Genomic DNA, 22475 nt, shown 5'->3' with positions numbered 1-22475 from the left:
AACATTACCAAAGGATACTCTCTGGTTGGGTCCAAAGGGCAGTGATATTTTTGGGGGTACATCAACTGCGCCATCTCTAGAGCGGCGCAGATCTCTCCTGATTAAAATCAATCCTAAACGTTGGAATTTAGCGACCTCCGGGATGAGGCAGGTGGCACACAACAGCCTCTTTGGTGAACCCTTCATCGAAGAGCTCGGAAAAACTTTCTTCACCTTTAACGTGCTTGATAATGCGCAAACATTCCATCAAGTACATTTTTACCCCAAGGTTTTTGCCATGGCAGGGAGGTGCTTGACCGGCCCCCTGCAGTTACAGGCCCCTCCCTGTCAGCTCTCAAGGAGGAGGCAGTGGGATGACCCTGCTCGCTATCAAAGACACAGAGGTTCCCAAGACGGTTCCCTGCAAAGTGAGTCTGAAGTTTATTTCTCACAAGCATTTAGGGGGGCAGGTTGGCACATTTTTACACGTTTGGAGGACGGTTACTATAGACGCTTGGGTTCTGCAAACAGTTCAAGGCTTCCACATAGACTTGGAGCTTCGAGGACATTATGAATGCTGCGGACTGGTCTTCAGATTCAACCTTCAAGAGGTTTTAATTCAAACCAGTTTCCTCCACTGCGACCTGAGTGGTAGATAAGCTTTAAACTGACATAATTCTCCACTCCGGGTCCTGACATAGAATTAGAAATTTCCTAGCAATCTTAAAGGAAAGTTTCAATTCTATTAAGGACGTGGAGGCGAGGATTAGCCCACCCTTTTGCTCTGTAATCCACACCGTTCCAAACAGATCAGAGCTTCCGTTAAGGATATAAGTAATACGTTTTGATAAACTTACATATTTGTCTGTAAATGAAGATGCATTGCGAATGCTACTTTGCCTCGGAATGTTCTGTGTTAAATTGCGCTGAAATACATATTGCTCGCCTAAGGTCCTGGTTTGAATTTCATGTTATGGTCTCTTAGAGATTCAGAGTCGTCCAAACAGTAGTGAGGTTTCTCATCGTCCGCTTTGGTCGCAGGAAGAAAGAAGAGGAATACAAGCGGACGGGGGCTCATTAGGGTCATGCTGAACCCGGATTGGACAATTGTTGCTGTTGTATTTTCTTTTAAGTATTTCCCCATGAATGTTGGGAAATGTAGTTTATTTATTCAAAGTTTTATATAGCGCGAACAAGATCTTTGCAGATATCAGAGCGCTTTACAGAGACAGGGGTAGGGGCAACAGGAGTTGATATGGTAACTGAACATTACTACTGAAATGAATGAAGAAAGTATGGCATAATCCTTCCCTCCATGTCCTTAATAGAACTGAAACTTTCCTTCACGATGGCTAGGAAATTTTTCATTCTGGCCTTTGTTCTTGTAGGCACATCCATGGGTAAAGGGGCGGGAGGGAGTTGTGCTACAGTCTTGGTTGTCGATTCACGAAAATGCCTGAGGTAGCGGAAATGACATCACACACCCACCGACAGGAAGTGATGCCACACAAGCTTGATCCCGATGACATTACAGTCATTTATGTCATAGAAGCCTCAAAATGTATTGATAAATCACACAGAGATTCACCAAAAAAGAGATTTAAAAAGCCATAATATGGGAAATGCCCACTGCTGGTATTCCAGATGGACCACATACTGAATATAAATGATGTCATTGGCTTGGTTTACACTTGATCCTTGTTAACAAGTTTTGATTAATGATCACTTTTAAGGACTGTCAGGCCTGGAAGGCAGAGAGGTGATTTTTGTTCAAACACATCATTAGGTGGGACTTAGAGAAAGATTGAGCTGTTTACCACTGTCATATAATGAAAAAAATGAAATCATCAATAAAAAAACACAAATATGTCCATACAGAAAGGGGTGTTGCGTTAGCTCTCTTCATCGATTGGTCTGTTCAAGCGTCAATTTCATTTTTCTTCCGTCTATTGCAGCATACAGCATGGAGCACTGGCTCACTCCACTTCATCGGTAGGCTGCCTCACTCTGAGTGGCATTTTCAAAGAAACAAGGGAACCCTTTAGGTAATCAAGGACCTGGGGTACAGTATATAGCAAGCAACAGTGGTCCTTAATTTAAACAGTTAAGGTAACAATTACAATTATAGACACCAATCTGTACTATAAGTGAGCGAGTATCCAGCCGGACACTAATTTAATCAATGTTCAGGATTTAAAGGAATATAAAGCGAACAATTACAAAGTGGGATACAGTCCTGTATCCAGTATATAAAACACAAATGACAACACAAGGGAAAAGGGGTTTGCAGGCAATTCAAGAAGGAGGCGTTAGTAAACAATCAAAAAATTTAACTAGCTAGCCTCATGTAGTTTTACACATTTAATTGACAATTTATGTGTCACTACAAAGACAGTCGACGGCGTTTCAATCCTATGTACAATGAAGGATCATCATTAGGACTCAATTAGATTGCCTGAACTTGCAAAGCCTGGGATGGGTGGATGGTGCACATAATTGCGAACCATCAGTTGTTCAGATAGGGTTGCAGTCAGTAGGGCGGTAACTAAGACAGCAACCACGAGGAGAACGGCCTGATAACCGGGTGGACTGGTGAACCTGTAGCGATTAGGATAGCGCACAAGAGTGCGAAGCATCAGTTGTAGGTTGCAGTACGTAGGCGGCAACAGAGTGGGTTAAGGTCGGTCGGTTGGTTACTTATACCAGGAGCGTTTGTTCATAATAAGAGAAGGGAGATACCGGAGTTCCTGTAGTGGAGTACTTTGATATTCCGGCGGAATGCCTGGTAACCTTAGTGTCCTGAATGGGACATCCTGGCGTCCTTCCGGCTCGGTGGCGCTGTGAAGGAGCCACCGAGCGGAAGGACGCCAGGATGTGCGCTATCCTAATGGCCTTGACTACCATGGCGACGAGTATAAACTGTGCTCTGCAACCTTTTTTTCCATGTAGTGATTTTCCAGCAATTTCCCAATTTGAGAAACTGTTTATTATCGTTTATACATCTAGAAGCTAAAAATAAATTTAAGAGGGCTGTGTTTTTGCAGCATTTAAAAAAAATGGCGGTGTGCAGCTGAATTATTAGGGCGTTGTAAAAATGCCATTACCTTACAGAAAAAGAATTGGAAGCAGTATCACAGCATCATGACATTTTAATTTATTTTTCACAATTATATACTGCGTGAATGTAGCCCAAGGGAACTAGAGGACTTTACACACGTACATTATAAAAGTTTAGACACAGGAGATTAAGTAATTTGCCCAGAATCTCTAGATGTGGCCGGGACGCAACCCTCGTTTCTCAGTTCTAAAGTTTGGCCGCTGTGTCCCTTTGATGCATGTCGAGGACATTGATTCCCTCAACATTGTTATCGTTCCCTTGCTGTCATACACAGTTCTATTAAATCTGTCACTGAATTGTTTGTGGTAAACTAGTTTGCAATGAACCACGATTTAGCCAGGATTATGACTGGGAAAGTCGCACAACTGCTGCTGGGCATCCCTTGTCCCACCCACTTGAATCACATATCTCATCTGAAGCCTGCACCTTCCTTTGAAACCCACCACAGCCAACATCTCTTGATGAGAGAAGGTCATGTACACCCTTTGGATTTTAATGTATATGTCTTATTGTATCGAAATCAAAATTTCTACAGTTTGTCCCCACTGCTATTTTTATTTCTTTATTTATGGATGGGCACTGGAAGAGGAAACCAATAACTGTCTAGACTTTAATGAAACAAATGTGTATTGAGAGCCTATTTAATGTGAATAATGTAAGGAATAATGTAGAGAAGTTGGCTAATCTCTTTATTTACGATATTCTAAGGTTCTAATAAAAGACATTCACCAGCACAAGAGCTTAAGAACTTTCATTGCACCTGCTTTTTGCCAGGATTACATAGATGCTTTTAAACTTTTAAGCTACAAGACTTCACATTTCTCCATCTGACTCTCTCTCGCCATCTTGTCTGCTTATCTGTTTTCATCCTCCTCTCAGAATCCATCGACCTCCATTTCTTTTTCACCAGTATGTACTCTTCATCTCCTCTCACCTACTCTCAGAGAATTACCTCAATCCCGCTGCTTTCCCATTCCCTAATTTTAGTACCTATTTAGCTCTGTTATATTTTCCTGATCCTGCGGTCTCTTTCTGTATGCGTTGCAGTACATATGAAGAACACTACCTCTAATACAACCCTTTATTTTCTTTTTAATAAAAAGCATTCTCCGATTTTTCAAATCAGGGTAATCATTTGTTGTAACAATTTCTAATGTTTTTTGTATTTATCTGGTGAAAATCATTACATTTTTGTCGGAAATGTTTAAATCCGTTTTGCATGTCCTGAAATTGGAGAACGACGACTCTAGGGTCAACAGGCATGCATTTTTAGATTTGCTTGTCTCAGCAAAACATAGCGCCCCTTAACACACCCTTAACACACTCACTCAATGCACATATTTAAATGTGCTGAGTCTAGAAGGAGTTATATCAAAAGTCATGCTGTCAGAAACAAAAACACTTGAATTAATAGGGCAGAGTGAAACTTCCCACCATACTACAAAATGTATCCTCAGGAGCAAGATCTAGGATAGTTCCTTACTAAGTCAGTAACTTTTTTGTAAAGCCAATTACTGATCCAACGTTACATCTAGGATTAAAAAAAAGAGGATATGTAGCTCCAGTTTTAAAAACCTGCTGTGAAATTCACAATGTTTACAATGTGCCTGTGAGCTCCATCAGCCTTAAGGACCATCCAAGCCAAGAGACGACAATCCACAATTCAGCGGAAACATCATCTGGTCCTCTCTTGGCCAGATAGCTGATTCAGGTTAAGGCAGGAAGCCCAAGAGGCAGCAGGCGCATAGCTATGGGTACATAGACATATTTAAAACTGAACTTTAACACTTTGAATGGAAAGCTGTAGAACAATATACCCTCCTACTTTTAATGCTTTGTACGATCTACATACCTTTGGGAGAGGGATCCACGTAATCCAGAACTGCTACTTTCTTCCCAAACTGGGCAGCTGTTGAAGAAAATAGAAGACATCATTATACGCTAAAGAGAAGCAGAAATTAAATAGGCATTTTCATGTACAAAAATGAAAAGATCACATCTAGCAGCAGATTTCAGGATTAGAAAAGGTATGACACTTTACGTTCATTGATTATTGCCAGTTTGCAAAATTGCTAAAGGCTATTTATAATTAGTATTTAAAGCAGAAAGCTAGGAACACTTTCCATCAAGATAAAATTGAATAGAATACTTATTTCAGACGCTTTGTTATTAGTACAGGCTATTTACGAGGACTATTTGGCCTTTAAAGATCAATAACTAGATTTCAGCACGAGTAAAACTGAAATATGAATATAGAAGATCTGTCTGTTTCCCCCTTAACCCATAGATTTCTCCAGTTTCCGTATTTCCATTTTAATTCAACAAAGTTGCAGAATCTGTGCCCCAATCTTATGTTTTATGTGTAAACATTCTAATGTTGTAGGGTCATCTGAGTGCATCATATGCCAAAGTGCAATACAGCCCAATTATTTTAACAAAACGTACGGCACACTATAGTGCTGGTTTCCAAGAATGCCAAATCCACATGTCTATTGATGTGGCTTGATCAACTCATCATCATCATCAAAAATAGTCTTTATTCATTATTTTGCAATCATAAAAGACACAATATAAACATACAGTGTCCTAAAATACTATATGTAAACATAAGAACAAAATTGATTCACTTTAAAATTCCTTTAAAATGTCACATAAAAGGCACATAAAAGGCACATTTGGCCGTTAAAATCATGGGTTCCTATAGTACTTAGATATCAGCAATAATAATACAAAAAAAGAAAGGTACCAAATATTAAACAATTCCCCAGGGGTAGAATGCATACAAGACAGACCTGCTAAATATATGGGCCAACCAATTTTTTTTTGTTTTTAGCTGAAGTTCCTGAGATGGTCGCCAAATGTGTTCTTCTAAGGGCCCATGTCAGACTAAGGAATTTAGCCATAGCTATGACCACATCTTGTCTTGTATCGGCTTTCAAAATGCGCAGAGCTGTTTTACACGATCTCGTGCCAAGATTGCGACAAATCGGCTTAAGCCACTTGTGTCGCAGACCCCTGTATACTGGGCACACAAACAGTATGTGGGCTATAGACTCTTCCATAGTCGGACAACTGGGAAAATTAGTATCTAGAGCGTTGTGCCACTTCGCTGAACAAGATTTTAAAGGAACAGTGCCCACTCTGAATTGGTGATATAATTTCATATTGAAGGGTCTCGTAATGAAATCCCAGTAGGCTTCAAATCTCAATTCATACTTGTGCTCCAGGAAATTACCTGTTAAAGAGCTACTGTTCACCAGAGACATAGACGTATTACTTACCATGTCCCTCTATAGTGCTTTATAATCACTTTTATTTGGAAAAAAGTTCCCTGCTGGGTCTTCCCACAAGTGGCTAAGCCACATGTCGAATAATCTACCCTTGATCTGTTGGAGCTTGATCAACTCATGTTTGTATTTCCTTTCTTAAATTCTTGTTTTAGCTGTGATCACCAATACCATTAAATACACAGAGACAACTCAATTTTATCTGAACATCTAATAGTTGTACAATAAATGTTTGATGGCCTTTGTAAACTTTACCTCTTCTCATCTTTGTCAACATTTAGAGGAACAGGTTTGTTTGGAGTTTCATGCACATGGCTGGCCTCAGTCTTATGAACTTCCTCAGGGAGGCTCTTCCTTTGTTCCCTTTGGTGTTCAGCTGAGTGAGCCATATTGTGATGGCAGAAAAGATTACTTTCATGTGGATATCTTCCCTATTGCATAATGTAAATAAAGGAGCCCACACTTTTGGACCTTGAATGATTCAGCACTAAGAAGGACAAGATTGGAACAATGATTTTCAAGCACACGCTATTTTTCTGAGCCTAGATGAGAGACCAGAGATTTCCACTTCACTATCATAAACGTGGAATGGTTGCCCATTTTAAGGAGATTGTTGTCACTTAAAGTATGCAGAGATACAACAATTCTGGTTTACGGGTCTGCCTTCTTCAACATTCTTTGGCTCGCAGGTCCCTTTCCAACTGAAAACCTTAGTGCTTGCCCTGATTCTTTGCAGCACTGACTACTGCTTCCATGACAAGGCTATCAGTTCTATGAGACATCTACAGAACCAGGGCACAACCACAGAGACCATGGATTATTGGTTTTTAGGTCTCGCCTGAGCCAATGCGCTTGCATATTGCTCCGGCGAAAATGTAGTAAGCGGTCTGAAAAGTCTACCAAAGCGGCGGATTAGACACAGTTCATGTGAGACAAGTGAGACAAGCACAACGCCAGCCACGTCACACACCACCATTTGTCTGTTTCTCGGCATCAGACTTCAAAGGCTGCCGCTCCCCCGCCCCCGCGTGGTCATCGCACACCACCATTTGTCTGTGCCTCAGCATCAGACTTCAAAGGAATGTGCACCCGCCCCGGCCACTGCAATGCCGAGAGCTTGTTTTATGTCTGACTCTCCTCTGTCCTGCCAAACCAATTTCATTTTTTTCCCTAAACAAATGTACTATCTCGCTACACCTTGCTTTTTCCTGCATTCGGACCATGTTTTCCTCGCATCCTCTTCCGTCCCCTCCTCCCCTCTTTCTATCACGCCGACTCCCACTTTCACTCCTCTCCGTTGATCCATGCTCTTCCTCTCTCGCCCTCAACATACCCAGTATTTTCTCCCCCTCCACCCCATGCACCTCTCTGGCCCCCTCACGCCTCTTCCTGGTGACTGCTCTCTGCTGCTTGCCCTCAGCTTCCATCTCCAATCTCCCTCCACATCCTTTCATCTCTCTGCTCTCAGCCTCCCCGCGCCCTCTCTTTCACAACGTCCTTTCTTCCGCCTTACCTCACCCACCCGTCTCCGCTTCCTTTTCCTCTCTCTTGCAGTCTCATATCCTTCGCCTCCCTGCTACCCCTACCCTTGCCTTTCTCTCTTTTTCCACGTTTGCTGGTAATTCTTCCCTACTCCTTTCGACCCTCCACCCCCATCCTTTCTCCTTCTCTCACTCTACCCTTCTGTCCCTCTCCCACCTCCCTCGAGTGCGATTTCTCACTCGCCACCTAAATCTACCATCCCAAAATTCCCACACATATGTGTACATTCACTTCACGTTTCCATAGACTACAGGTTTACATTTTTAGCATGGATGCTCCTAGCATGCTACGGGCATATTATAAACTATGTCCATTGGCCAATCGCATCATCTATGTCATCATGACGTGGTTCCTGGAAACGCTTCATACACTGGACTGACATGACATCCGAGCAAATCCCAACAGCCCCATTCAGCACGTGCAGGGGTCGAGCAGTAAAGGATCACTGCACTGTGCCCAGATATCCTTTAAAGGGTCTTAAGGCGCTGTCGGGCACGCTCAATACTGCTGACAACCAGTTTGTTCATCTCTACAGATTCAATGTATGTGGCATTTATATTAATATTCGTTTGGTCTTTCTCTGTCCGCCGTAATACTCCATCCAGTTACAATGTCAAATATTCAATTTTTTTTCAAAAAATTCTTTACGAAAAATCTAATGTTTTGGACTTTTTGCACAACGTGAAGCAGAATGTGCAGTGTATTTTCTGGGCAGGGTTCCTTCACCCCAGTCCTGCCTTCTTTAATAGATCCTCGATGAAATACAGCATTCTTGTCCAAAGTTTCCCTATCATTAAACACCTTGTTTTTTTCGTTGCACACTTTCAAACTTTCTCTTTGGCACACACATTACCAGCCGTCAGTGCATACTTTCACCAGGCAGACACCAACAGCCGTCAGTGCACACTTTCACCAGGCAGACACCAACAGCCGTCAGTGCTCACTTCCACCAGGCACACACACAACCAGCTATCAGTGCACACTTTCACCAGGCATACACACCACCAGCAGTCAGTGCACACTTTCACCAGGCACACACCACCGGACGTTGGTTGGTGGTGTGTGCCTGGTGAAAGTGTGCACTGTCAGTGCATGCTTCCACCCCAGGCATACACACCAACAGCCATCAGTGCATGCTTCCAACATTCACACACACCACCAGCCATCAGTGCACACTTTCACCAGGCACACACCACCACCGTCAGTGCACGCTTCCACCAGGCATACACACCACCAGCCATCAGTGCACGATTCCAACAGGCACATACACATCACCAGCCATCAGTGCACGTTTCCACCAGGCACACACACCACTAGCGCACGCTTCCTCTAGACACACACACCACCAGCCATCATCACCAGTCAGTGCATGCTTCCATAATGCACACACACTGCTAGCTGTCTGTGCACGCTTCCATCAGACACACATCACCAGCCGTCAGTGCACGCTTTCACCAGGCAGACACACACCGCCTGCTGCCAGTGCACATTTTAACAGGCACACTCATCCAGCTGTCAGTGCACACTTTCACCAGGCATATACAATACCTGCTATATTTGCATGCTTCCACCAGGCACACACACCACCAGCTATCAGTGCACGCTTCTAGCAGGCAGACCCACCACCATCCGACCCGCCTAATTGTTAGACAACTATTTTTTAATGTATTGTCTTTTACACACTTTTGTTAGGGTGATCTATTTTAGTACACATTATGTTGCAATCTGGCGTTTATGAGTTTTTTTCTGGCACACCTGTACCCCAAAGCCTCTCACTGAAAGGTGTGAACTCTAGCACTGCCACGCTCGCGAATGCCTTACAGTGCAACCACACACACAACCACACACACAACACCACACACACACACAAATACAACCACAACCACACATACAACCACACACAACACACAAACACAACCAGACACACACCCACAACCACATACAACTACACCCACAACCACACATACAAACACACACAACAAACACACACACAACTACACTGAAAACCAAACCGTCAGTGCGCATTTTCACCACGCAGACACCACCACTCATCAGTACACGCTTTCACCACACACAAACACCACCAGCCATCAGTGCACGCTTTCACCAGGCACACACCAACAGACATAGTACACACGTTCACCAGGCACACACACACCACCAGCCGTCACTGCACGCTTGCACCAGGCATACACACACCACCAGCCGTCACTGCACGCTTTCACCATTCACACACACACCACCAGCCGTCAGTGCACACTTTCACCATTCACACACACCACCAGACGTCAGTGCACGCTTTCACCAGCCGCACACACACCACCAAACGTCAGTGCACGCTTTCACCAGGCAAACACCACCAGCCGTCAGTGCACACTTTCAAAAGGTACACACACCACCAGCCGTCAATACGCGCTTTCACCAGACACACCACCAGTTGTCAGTGCACGCCCTCACTGTATCTATCGCCCTCACTTTATCTATCGCCCTCACTTTATCTATCTATCGCCCTCACTTTATCTATCTATCGCCCTCACTTTATCTATCTATCGCCCTCACTTTATCTATCTATCGCCCTCACTTTATCTATCGCCCTCACTCTATCTATCGCCCTCACTCTATCGCCCTCACTCTATCTATCGCCCTCACTCTATCTATCGCCCTCACTCTATCTATCGCCCTCACTCTATCTATCGCCCTCACTCTATCTATCGCCCTCACTCTATCTATCGCCCTCACTCTATCTATCGCCCTCACTCTATCTGTCTATCTTTCGCCCTCACTCTATCTATCTATCAATCTATCTATCGCCCTCACTCTATCGCATCACCACAGCATCACTTAGCACCGCCACAGCATCACTCAGGGGCACCACAACATCACTATACTCTACCACAGCATCACTGAATGCCACAGCATCACTCGTCGCAACCACAACATCACTCAGCGCCACCACAGCATCCATCTGTACAACCATTCAACAACAACTGGTTCAAATGTGTTCTCTCAATGTTTCAAGCTTTATTACAAATGTCACAAAAAGATGTTAATATTTCACTTCTGTTCTTGTATTTTCGTCACAATAAAATACACTGAACATAATCTTCACAAAAGTTATTTACAAAAGTTTAAGCTATTGCCATTATAAATTACAATAACTTTTAAGTATTAATTACTTAAAAAAATAAAAGCCATTGTTATTTGTAATATCAATACATCTAAGTCACGTAAATACAACACATATTGCATTACAAATGCTATAGGTGTCACATTTGCGAAAGTTAAAACTATTGGCAGTGTAAATGACAAAGCTATTAATTTCGCTATTTTCAAAACCAATACATAAATGAAAAAATTGTCATTTACAATACCAATAGCTTAAACGTTCCTAATGCGAGACCTATTGCATTGCAAATGCTTGTTCTACTGGAAGTCTCGTGCCTGGGAGCCAGAAACAGCAGTGTTCTGTGGTGGGCAAGCATTTACTGTTCAGTCCCCTTCTCCGGACAAGTTGGTCTAATGGTCATCCTACTGTTTTGGCCTTCAACAACATTTTCCCTTACTAGGAGATTTCTCTTCACCTCAAAAAGGGTTGAACAGGAGCTACAGTCAAGCCAAACTGAGGTCACAGAACCTGCTTCAAATGCTGACACTAACCTACACCTAATTAACTATGGGGCAGGGGGGTTGCGGGGAGTGAAATGAAACGGACAGTGATAATACAATCTTCTAGTTCTATCATCGGGTCAAAGAAGTAATATCAGCAAAAGCTCACATTGAGAAAAGGCTTCACCTGTGGCTCAGTTTGTGATTCTGGTTTGGAGAGTCTTTTTATGAGACGTCAAACCCTCACTGACATCATATGGCATTCTTCATCAGTGGGTCTGCTGCTGTGTGCTGTGCATGTGGTGTAGAATGAAGAGTTTTATTAGCCAGTTGTAACAAGTTTTGTCTTTATCAGCCCTCCCCCATTGCCAGCTATACCTTTAAAAGGGCACCCACTATTGTCAGGGTGGGAGAGAAGATAGTTGAATAGAATATCATCCCCCCTCCACCACCACCACAAGGTTAAAATAAAAGAGAGGGATAAAGAGGACTCTTCGTGTTATGGCTTATGTCAACATGTTTCGGTGCATGCATTGCCATTATGGGTCACGCACATTCATCAGGATAGTGTAGGGACTACAGTGCTGGGAAAAAAAGCCTGCTAAGGATGCATGCTTGTGGTGTAATGAACATTTTCTTTTTAAATAGGAAGGGATAGCAACTGAGGGATGACTTAAGTATTACAGGAGATGCAATGCTTAGTATAAGCAGTTCTATTGAATCTGAATAGGACCTAGTCCAGGGGGCTTCGGTTACTACAACTCACCCTCCAGGTGTTAAAATGTGAAAAATGATTCCGGAGGCAGATTTTTGTCAGATAATCATGGATGGACTATCAGCAACATAGTGAATGCAGTTCTTTTTGCTCTAAGAGGGTCTAAACCATTGAGCCGCTCTGCAACAGCACACACTAGGATGATCTTTTGTTCAGGTACCCAGAACCCATCTCTTCATCAGAACAAAACAGACATGTTTTCCTTTATGTCCTTCCCTCCCACATTTCTCTTCACACTATGTTCTTCCTTAAATGCAAAGAGTCCAAGATGAAAGGTAAGGTGACTTTGATAGCAACAGCATGGCCATGTCACTCAGACCAAATGCCTTGTTCAGGATTTGACAGCATTCACTGTCACTGCTGATCACTGCTGACTCTAATTGCATAACTCCTGAATATCTGCAATAAAGTCACCCACAGTGAGACAAACAAGTCAACTTCAAATGGAAGAGGTTCTTAAATGAGAAAATTGTCCTCGGAAAAGAGAACACTAAATTATCTGTATCTAGCTAAGTATGATTTATAGTTCTCTTCCTTCAAGTATTCATATAACAGACAATACAGTATAAAAAAATTATCCTTTTTAGGCATAGACTGAAAGGTTTGGCGGCCTACCAGGCTTTAATAATAAAGAAAGATAATAAATAACATAATACCATAGAACAAAGCCGTTGGGGACAGCTCCCTTTTTACTGCTATTTCCCTATACTAACTCCCCTCCACCTCCACTTTACACATCCAAACCCCCATCCTACGGCTATAAATTCCAAAAATAAAAAATATATATAGAATTCTAGACCCTTCCCTCTTTTATCCCTCCACTATTCCTTTTACATCCAAATAACAGATTAACATTTCCATCACTCAAATTAATTGCATATTTCCCTATACTAATTCCCACTAATCCTGTGTGGGTTCCGGAGTAGCGTGCTACTCAGCAAAAAGTGCTTCAACACCTCGTATGGAGTAGCAAGCGCTATAAAAATGCAAACCTTTTTTCCCTCTTCTATCCCTCCGCTATCCTTTACAATCCAAATAACTGACTAACATATCCACCACTCGAATTACTTTCATATTTCACTATACTAATTCATCACTAATCCTTATGGGTTCCGGAGTGTAGAGTGCTACTACCCGAAAAAGCGCTTCAACACCTCATCAGGAGTATCAAGTGCTATATAAATGCAATTACAGTACAATATTATTATCTTTTAGATCAGCTAACAGGACAGTATACTTAAATTGGGTAGAGGCTCGGAGCCATTTAGCATCAGTATTGTTTGAAGTGTGGTATCAGGCACCTTTTGGGATATCTCCACCCACCTGCCTCCACATGACAGCCCTAAATACTTGCTGTGCCAGTACTCTTGAGTGACAAAATGTTGTCTCTTTACGTTCTCTAGGTATTGCCAAATGGAGGAACAAAGGAGTCAATATCCACCCTCCATGGAGTTGAGAACAGTTGCATGCCATGCGCAGTGAGGATGGAGAGCGTAGTTTACATGGGGATTAATTGTAAATGCTGTAGTTACAGTGATAGCGGTTGTAAATGCTGTAGTTACAGTGATAGCGGTACAAAAGGGGGTGGTGATGGACGGAGCATCTGAATCAATCAAACACACACACCCAGTCAAAAGATCTGGGTTTAATCCATCACCGTTCTTTAGCCCACTCTGCCACCCCAGTTCAGACATGGCTATATGCAATTCAGTCTGACCCTGTGCCTCATAGGAACAGTCCAGCCCGAACTGCCAAGCCATGTCTCCCCTGGACCGGAAACAAGCTTCCGAGGACCGGTTTCTGGCATTCCAGCCGTCTTCAGCCCGGCTTGCTTGAATCCAGTGGCAAAGTGAGCAAGGGACTCACGTCTGAGCATACCCTGCCACACTTATGGCGGCCAAAAGCGGTACAAAAGGGGGTGGTGATGGACGGAGCATCTGAATCAATCAAACACACACACCCAGTCAAAGGATCTGGGTTTAATCCATCACCGTTCTTTAGCCCACTCTGCCACCCCAGTTCAGACATGGCTATATGCAAATCAGTCTGACCCTGTGCCTCATGGGAACAGTCCAGCCCGAACTGCCAAGCCATGTCTTCCCTGGACCGGAAACAAGCTTCCGAGGACCGGTTTCTGGCATTCCAGCCGTCTTCAGCCCGGCTTGCTTGAATCCAGTGGCAAAGTGAGCAAGGGACTTACGTCTGAGCATACCCTGCCACACTTATGGCGGCCAAAAGCGGTACAAAAGGGGGTGGTGATGGACGGAGCATCTGAATCAATCAAACACACACACCCAGTCAAAAGATCTTGGTTTAATCCATCACCGTTCTTTAGCCCACTCTGCCACCCCAGTTCAGACATGGCTATATGCAAATCAGTCTGACCCTGTGCCTCATGGGAACAGTCCAGCCCGAACTGCCAATCCATGTCTTCCCTGGACCGGAAACAAGCTTCTGAGGACCGGTTTCTGTCATTCCAGCCGTCTTCAGCCCGGCTTGCTTGAATCCAGTGGCAAAGTGAGCAAGGGACTCGCGTCTGAGCATACCCTGCCACACTTATGGCGGCCAAAAGCGGTACAAAAGGGGGTGGTGATGGACGGAGCATCTGAATCAATCAAACACACACACCCAGTCAAAAGATCTTGGTTTAATCCATCACCGTTCTTTAGCCCACTCTGCCACCCCAGTTCAGACATGGCTATATGCAAATCAGTCTGACCCTGTGCCTCATGGGAACAGTCCAGCTCGAACTGCCAAGCCATGTCTTCCCTGGACCGGAAACAAGCTTCCGAGGACCGGTTTCTGGCATTCCAGCCGTCTTCAGCCCGGCTTGCTTGAATCCAGTGGCAAAGTGAGCAAGGGACTCACGTCTGAGCATACCCTGCCACACTTATGGCGGCCAAAAGCGGTACAAAAGGGGGTGGTGATGGATGGAGCATCTGAATCAATCAAACACACACACCCAGTCAAAAGATCTGGGTTTAATCCATCACCGTTCTTTAGCCCACTCTGCCACCCCAGTTCAGACATGGCTATATGCAAATCAGTCTGACCCTGTGCCTCATGGGAACATTCCAGCCCGAACTGCCAAGCCATGTCTTCCCTGGACCGGAAACAAGCTTCTTAGCACCGGTTTCTGGCATTCCAGCCGTCTTCAGCCCGGCTTGCTTGAATCCAGTGGCAAAGTGAGCAAGGGACTCACGTCTGAGCATACCCTGCCACACTTATGGCGGCCAAAAGCGGTACAAAAGGGGGTGGTGATGGACGGAGCATCTGAATCAATCAAACACACACACCCAGTCAAAGGATCTGGGTTTAATCCATCACCGTTCTTTAGCCCACTCTGCCACCCCAGTTCAGACATGGCTATATGCAAATCAGTCTGACCCTGTGCCTCATGGGAACAGTCCAGCCCGAACTGCCAAGCCATGTCTTCCCTGGACCGGAAACAAGCTTCCGAGGACCGGTTTCTGGCATTCCAGCCGTCTTCAGCCCGGCTTGCTTGAATCCAGTGGCAAAGTGAGCAAGGGACTTACGTCTGAGCATACCCTGCCACACTTATGGCGGCCAAAAGCGGTACAAAAGGGGGTGGTGATGGACGGAGCATCTGAATCAATCAAACACACACACCCAGTCAAAAGATCTTGGTTTAATCCATCACCGTTCTTTAGCCCACTCTGCCACCCCAGTTCAGACATGGCTATATGCAAATCAGTCTGACCCTGTGCCTCATGGGAACAGTCCAGCCCGATCTGCCAATCCATGTCTTCCCTGGACCGGAAACAAGCTTCTGAGGACCGGTTTCTGTCATTCCAGCCGTCTTCAGCCCGGCTTGCTTGAATCCAGTGGCAAAGTGAGCAAGGGACTCGCGTCTGAGCATACCCTGCCACACTTATGGCGGCCAAAAGCGGTACAAAAGGGGGTGGTGATGGACGGAGCATCTGAATCAATCAAACACACACACCCAGTCAAAAGATCTTGGTTTAATCCATCACCGTTCTTTAGCCCACTCTGCCACCCCAGTTCAGACATGGCTATATGCAAATCAGTCTGACCCTGTGCCTCATGGGAACAGTCCAGCCCGAACTGCCAAGCCATGTATTCCCTGGACCGGAAACAAGCTTCTGAGGACCGGTTTCTGGCATTCCAGCCGTCTTCAGCCCGGCTTGCTTGAATCCAGTGGCAAAGTGAGCAAGGGACTCACGTCTGAGCATACCCTGCTACACTTATGGCGGCCAAAAGCGGTACAAAAGGGGGTGGTGATGGACGGAGCATCTGAATCAATCAAACACACACACTCAGTCAAAAGATCTGGGTTTAATCCATCACCGTTCTTTAGCCCACTCTGCCACCCCAGTTCAGACATGGCTATATGCAAATCAGTCTGACCCTGTGCCTCATGGGAACAGTCCAGCCCGAACTGCCAAGCCATGTCTTCCCTGGACCGGAAACAAGCTTCCGAGGACCGGTTTCTGGCATTCCAGCCGTCTTCAGCCCGGCTTGCTTGAATCCAGTGGCAAAGTGAGCAAGGGACTCACGTCTGAGCATACCCTGCCACACTTATGGCGGCCAAAAGCGGTACAAAAGGGGGTGGTGATGGACGGAGCATCTGAATCAATCAAACACACACACTCAGTCAAAAGATCTGGGTTTAATCCAACCACTGTTCTTTAGCCCACTCTGCCACCCCAGTTCAGACATGGCTATATGCAAAATTCAAATATGTTCTCTCATTGTTCAAGCTTTATTACAAATGTCACAAAAAGATGTTAATATTTCACTTCTGTTCTTGTATTTTCGTCACAATAAAATACACTGAACATAATCTTCACAAACGTTATTTACAAAAGTTTAAGCTATTGCCATTATAAATTACAATAACTTTTGTATTAATTATTTTTTTTTAAAAAGCCATTGTTATTTGTAATATCAATACATACGAGTCACGTAAATACAACACATATTGCATTACAAATGCTATAGGTGTCACATTTGCGAAAGTTAAAACTATTGGCAGTGTAAATGACAAAGCTAATAATTTCTCTATTTTCAAAACCAACACATAAATAAAAAATGTGTCATTTACAATACCAATAGCTTAAATGTTCCTAATGCGAGACCTATTGCATTGCAAATGCTTGTTCTGCTGGAAGTCTCGTGCCTAGGAGCCAGAAACAGCAGTGTTCTGTGGTGGGCAAGCATTTACTGTTCAGTCCCCTTCTCCGGACAAGTTGGTCTAATGGTCATCCTACTGTTTTGGCCTTCAACAACATTTTCCCTTACTAGGAGATTTCTCTTCACCTCAAAAAGGGTTGAACAGGAGCTACAGTCAAGCCAAAGTGAGGTCACAGAACCTGCTTCAAATGCTGACACTAACCTACACCTAATTAACTATGGGGCAGGGGGGTTGCGGGGAGTGAAATGAAACGGACAGTGATAATACAATCTTCTAGTTCTATCATCGGGTCAAAGAAGTAATATCAGCAAAAGCTCACAGTGAGAAAAGGCTTTACCTGTGGCTCAGTGTGTGATTCTGGTTTGGAGAGTCTTTTTATGAGACGTCAAACCCTCACTGACATCATATGGCATTCTTCATCAGTGGGTCTGCTGCTGTGTGCTGTGCATGTGGTGTAGAATGAAGAGTTTTATTAGCCAGTTGTAACAAGTTTTGTCTTTATCAGCCCTCCCCCATTGCCAGCTATACCTTTAAAAGGGCACCCACTATTGTCAGGGTGGGAGAGAAGATAGTTGAATAGAATATTATCCCCCCTCCATCACCACCACAAGGTTAAAATAAAAGAGAGGGATAAAGAGGACTCTTCGTGTTATGGCTTATGTCAACATGTTTCGGTGCATGCATTGCCATTATGGGTCACGCACATACATCAGGATAGTGTAGGGACTACAGTGCTGGGAAAAAAAGCCTGCTAAGGATGCATGCTTGTGGTGTAATGAACATTTTCTTTTTAAATAGGAAGTGATAGCAACTGAGGGATGACTTAAGTATTACAGGAGATACAATGCTTAGTATAAGCAGTTCTATTGAATCTGAATAGGACCTAGTCCAGGGGGCTTCGGTTACAACAACTCACCCTCCAGGTGTTAAAATGTGAAAAATGATTCCGGAGGCGGATTTTTGTCAGATAATCATGGATGGACTATCAGCAACATAGTGAATGCAGTTCTTTTTGCTCTAAGAAGGTCTAAACCATTGAGCCGCTCTGCAACAGCACACACTAGGATGATCTTTTGTTCAGGTACCCAGAACCCATCTCTTCAGCAGAACAAAACAGATATGTTTTCCTTTATGTCCTTCCCTCCCACATTTCTCTTCACACTATGTTCTTCCTTAAATGCAAAGAGTCCAAGATGAAAGGTGACTTTGATAGCAACAGAATGGCCATGTCACTCAGACCAAATGCCCTGTTCAGGATATGACAGGATTCACCATCACTGCTGACTCTAATGCCACAACTTCTGAATATCTGCAATAAAGTCACCCACAGTGAGACAAACAGACACCTTCAAATGGAAGAGGTTCTTAAATGAGAAAACTGTCCCCGGAAAAGAGAACACAAAATTATCTGTACCTAGCAAAGTACGATTTACAGTACTCTTCCGTCATGTATCCATATAACAGACATTCCAGCATTAAAATAATATCCTTTTTAGGCAAGGACTTAGAGGTTTAGCGGCCTACCAGGCTTTAGTAATAAAGAAAGATAATGAGTAACATAATACCACAGAACAAAGAGCCATTGGGGTCAGCTCCCTTTTTACTCCTCTGAAGAATGTCATTATATTTCCCTATACTAACTCCCCTCCACCTTCCCTTTACTCATCCCAAACTCCCTCCTATGGCTATAAATCCCAGTAATAAATAAATAATATATATAGAATTCTAGACCCTTCCCTCTTTTATCCCGCCACTATTCCTTTTACATCCAAATAACAGACTAACATGTCCATCACTCAAATTAATTGCATATTTCTCTATACTAATTCCCACTAATCCTGTGTGAGTTCCGGAGTAGCGTGCTCATATAGGGTAGCAATCGCTATAAAAATGCAAACCTTTTTTCCCTCTTCTATCCCTCCGTTATCCTTCACAATCCAAATAACTGACTAACATATCCACCACTCAAATTACTTTCATATTTCACTGTACTAATTCATCACTAATCCTTATGGGTCCCGGAGTGTAGCGTGCTTCTCGCCGAAAAAGCGCTTCAAGACCTCATCAGGAGTATCAAGTGCTATATAAATGCAATTACAGTACAATACAATTATCTTTTAGTTCAGCTCACAGGACAGTATACTTAAATTGGGTAGAGGGTCGGATCCATTTAGGATCAGCATTGTTTGAAGTGTGGTATCAGGCACCTCCACCCACCTGCCTCCACATGAGAGCCCTGAATACTTGCTGTGCCAGTACTCTTGAGCGACAGAATTTTGTCTCTTTACGCTCTCTAGGTATTGCCAAATGGAGGAACGAAGCAGTCAATCTCCGCCACCATCAGCCCTCCATGGAGCTGAGAACAGTTGCATGCCATGCGCAGAGAGGATGGAGAGCGCAGTTTACATGGGGTTTAATTGTAAATGCTGTAGTTACAGTGATAGGCACTGGAGCAGCACTTGAGCAACCTCTGCACCTTCTTACCAACTGTTCTGCCTAAAGACCACAGTCCAGATCATGAAACCCAGAAAGAGTCCTTTTTCTACCCTTCTAATCTTTTGGAAGTTGGTCCTGGTTCAGCACAAGGTCCACCTTTGAACTCATTCTTTATTACTGCAAGAAGCTTGAGGTGATAAACATGTACCCCAACTCCTCTTCTCAGAAGCAAAAGCAAACCAACAGAAGCCTCAGGCTGCAGAAATGGTGGAAACTCCGAAATACAAAACGCGGTCCCAACCAAATAACTCAGAGTTGACAGACATCACATTTTTCATATCGACTGTGGCTTCAGCTGTCATAGCCATGACCACAGAAATGCAGTATTTTAGGGAAGAGATCACCACTTTCCGGGAACGACTCATGCATGTAGAACAGAGGATCGCAGATGTGAAAAAGAAACTACATAATCAACAAGAGACGGGGTCCCACTCCTAAATATAGAGCTTGCATAAGAAAAACATTGATTTGGAAGATCACAGCAGAACAGAAAATGTACGAATCTCTTAACACCTTGGCTGCTATGACTTTTCCCCTCCTGTGCTGATTGATTGATAATCCCATTGTTCATGACAAGGTCAGCTCGTCATAAGCACAGCTCCAGTGTGCCTCATGACGAGCTGAGCTAGCTTGTCATCAGGGCTTCCTTCATGTGGGCATAAAGCATCCTAATCTCACTCATTGTAATGTTAAAGCTCCCTCGAGCGGTTGGCTGACGAGCCTGGGACCCCGCACCTGCGCGCCCGAGTGGTACTAAACCTGACAATATTTGGCAGCCACCGGCAACCCCAGAACACGGCCTAATCCCTGCTGATGAGGGGTAAATACCCCGAAACACTTGTCCAGGGATGGCGAAGATAGCGAAGATAGCAGAGAATCGAAAGAAGAAGCATCGCGAAGGGAGGACTTTTTGAAAACACATCAAAATACATAGACTTCTTCCTTCAGCCCTATTTCCATGAACTCCCAGCATACATCAGAGAGACAGGAGATTTTTTTTTTAATTTATGATCAAACACGGAATAACAATTTTGTATTTACGACATTGGATGTGTATACTTTATACACCAGTATAAGACACAGGGATGGCCTGAATGCATTGAGACACTATCTGGGGAAACGGCCTATTGGTCTACACCAACTCACCATGCTGCTGTTGCAAATGGCAGAATGGTGTTTAGACAACAATATATTTATTTTTGACAAACTTCTATAAACAAACACAAGGCATAGCCATGGGTACTTGCTTCGCCCCCAGCTATGATAATTTGCATATGGGCTGGTGGGAAGAGCAAGCACTCATGAAGACGCAAAGGAAATCTATGACTGAAAATGTGATGACATCTTTATTCTGTGCGAGGGCTCTGAAGAAAGTGCTAAATGTTTTGCAGAAAAAATCAATAACAGCCTAAATCTATCATTCACGTGTACCACTAGTAGAGAATCCATCAAATCCCTAGATCTAGAAATCTATGTAGAAAACAACAAAATACAGTCTAGGACATACAGAAAACTTACCTCAGGTAACGCAATCCTCCATGCCTCCAGCTTCCACCCCACAAGTCTCAAAAAGAGCATACCATATGCAGAATGCCTCCGGATGAAGCGTAATTTCGTACACATGAAGAAGTGAGACAATTTACAGAGGGCTTGTTTTAGAGATTAAAATGTAGAGGGTATAGTACCAAAACATTGTCCAGCGCTGATCAGAAAAGTGCCAATATCAAAAGCTATTTTCCACAAACAGAAATAAAAACACTTATAAAAAAAAGAAACAACACCCAGGTTGATTACAGGCTTCAATGCTTACCATACTAACCTCCGTAAAATATTGCACAGGCACTGGCAACTAGTACGGAGCGATCCAGTCATAGGCCCCACCTGCGCCAAACTTCCCCAGATTACATTTAGAAGAGCAAAATCTATGCGCCAGGAACTTGTTTGTAATGCACCAAGAATAGAAAAGGGATCCGGCTGGCTGAAACCACAGAGAGGGTTCCATACATGATTTAAATGTAAAGCGTGTAAACATAGAATGAATACTAAAACAGTCCCTTTGCCACTTAGACGCCTTTTGAAATTTGAGGCAGTTACACATTTAAAACAGATTTCGCAGTTTACGTTCTCCAGTTTTCATGTGCAAAACAAAACGTGGGAAGGACCATACACCCCGTACACGTGCGGCTATTACAACATCTTAGGACCATCACACATGATGACCCTACATATCCGGTAGCGAGACACATGAACACATGCCATGGTAGTAAGGCTCAAGAATTTTCTTTCTTTGTGATTGATAGTGTCCCCAAAAACCTTAGAGGAGGGAACAGGCAGCTAACACTCAGGAGATAAGTATCAAGGTGTATAATCCTACTTGATTCCAAAATCCCAAATGGGATGAATGCAGCCTAGGCACTTAATGTACATCTTTAACAAGCTTGCCCCTTGTCCTGCTCCTGATCCCTTTCCGTAGCGTTAGGTTCTTACACTTGAGTC

General features: G+C 43.8%; 1 protein-coding gene across 1 annotated transcript in view; it reads right to left on the bottom strand.

The window, feature by feature from the left end:
* Window positions 1-22475, bottom strand: part of TXNRD2 (thioredoxin reductase 2) — a 422726-nt gene that overhangs the window by 331018 nt on the left and 69233 nt on the right. The window contains exon 3 of the mRNA XM_078667932.1: window positions 4950-5006. Coding sequence (XP_078524058.1) covers window positions 4950-5006 — 57 coding nt within the window. The remainder of the gene's footprint in view (window positions 1-4949; window positions 5007-22475) is intronic.

This window comes from Lissotriton helveticus, chromosome 11, assembly GCF_964261635.1.
Source record: "Lissotriton helveticus chromosome 11, aLisHel1.1, whole genome shotgun sequence".
Classification (NCBI taxonomy): domain Eukaryota; kingdom Metazoa; phylum Chordata; class Amphibia; order Caudata; family Salamandridae; genus Lissotriton; species Lissotriton helveticus.
The sequence above is the reverse complement of the archived record's forward strand: the minus strand, read 5'-3'. Positions and strand labels throughout refer to the sequence as shown.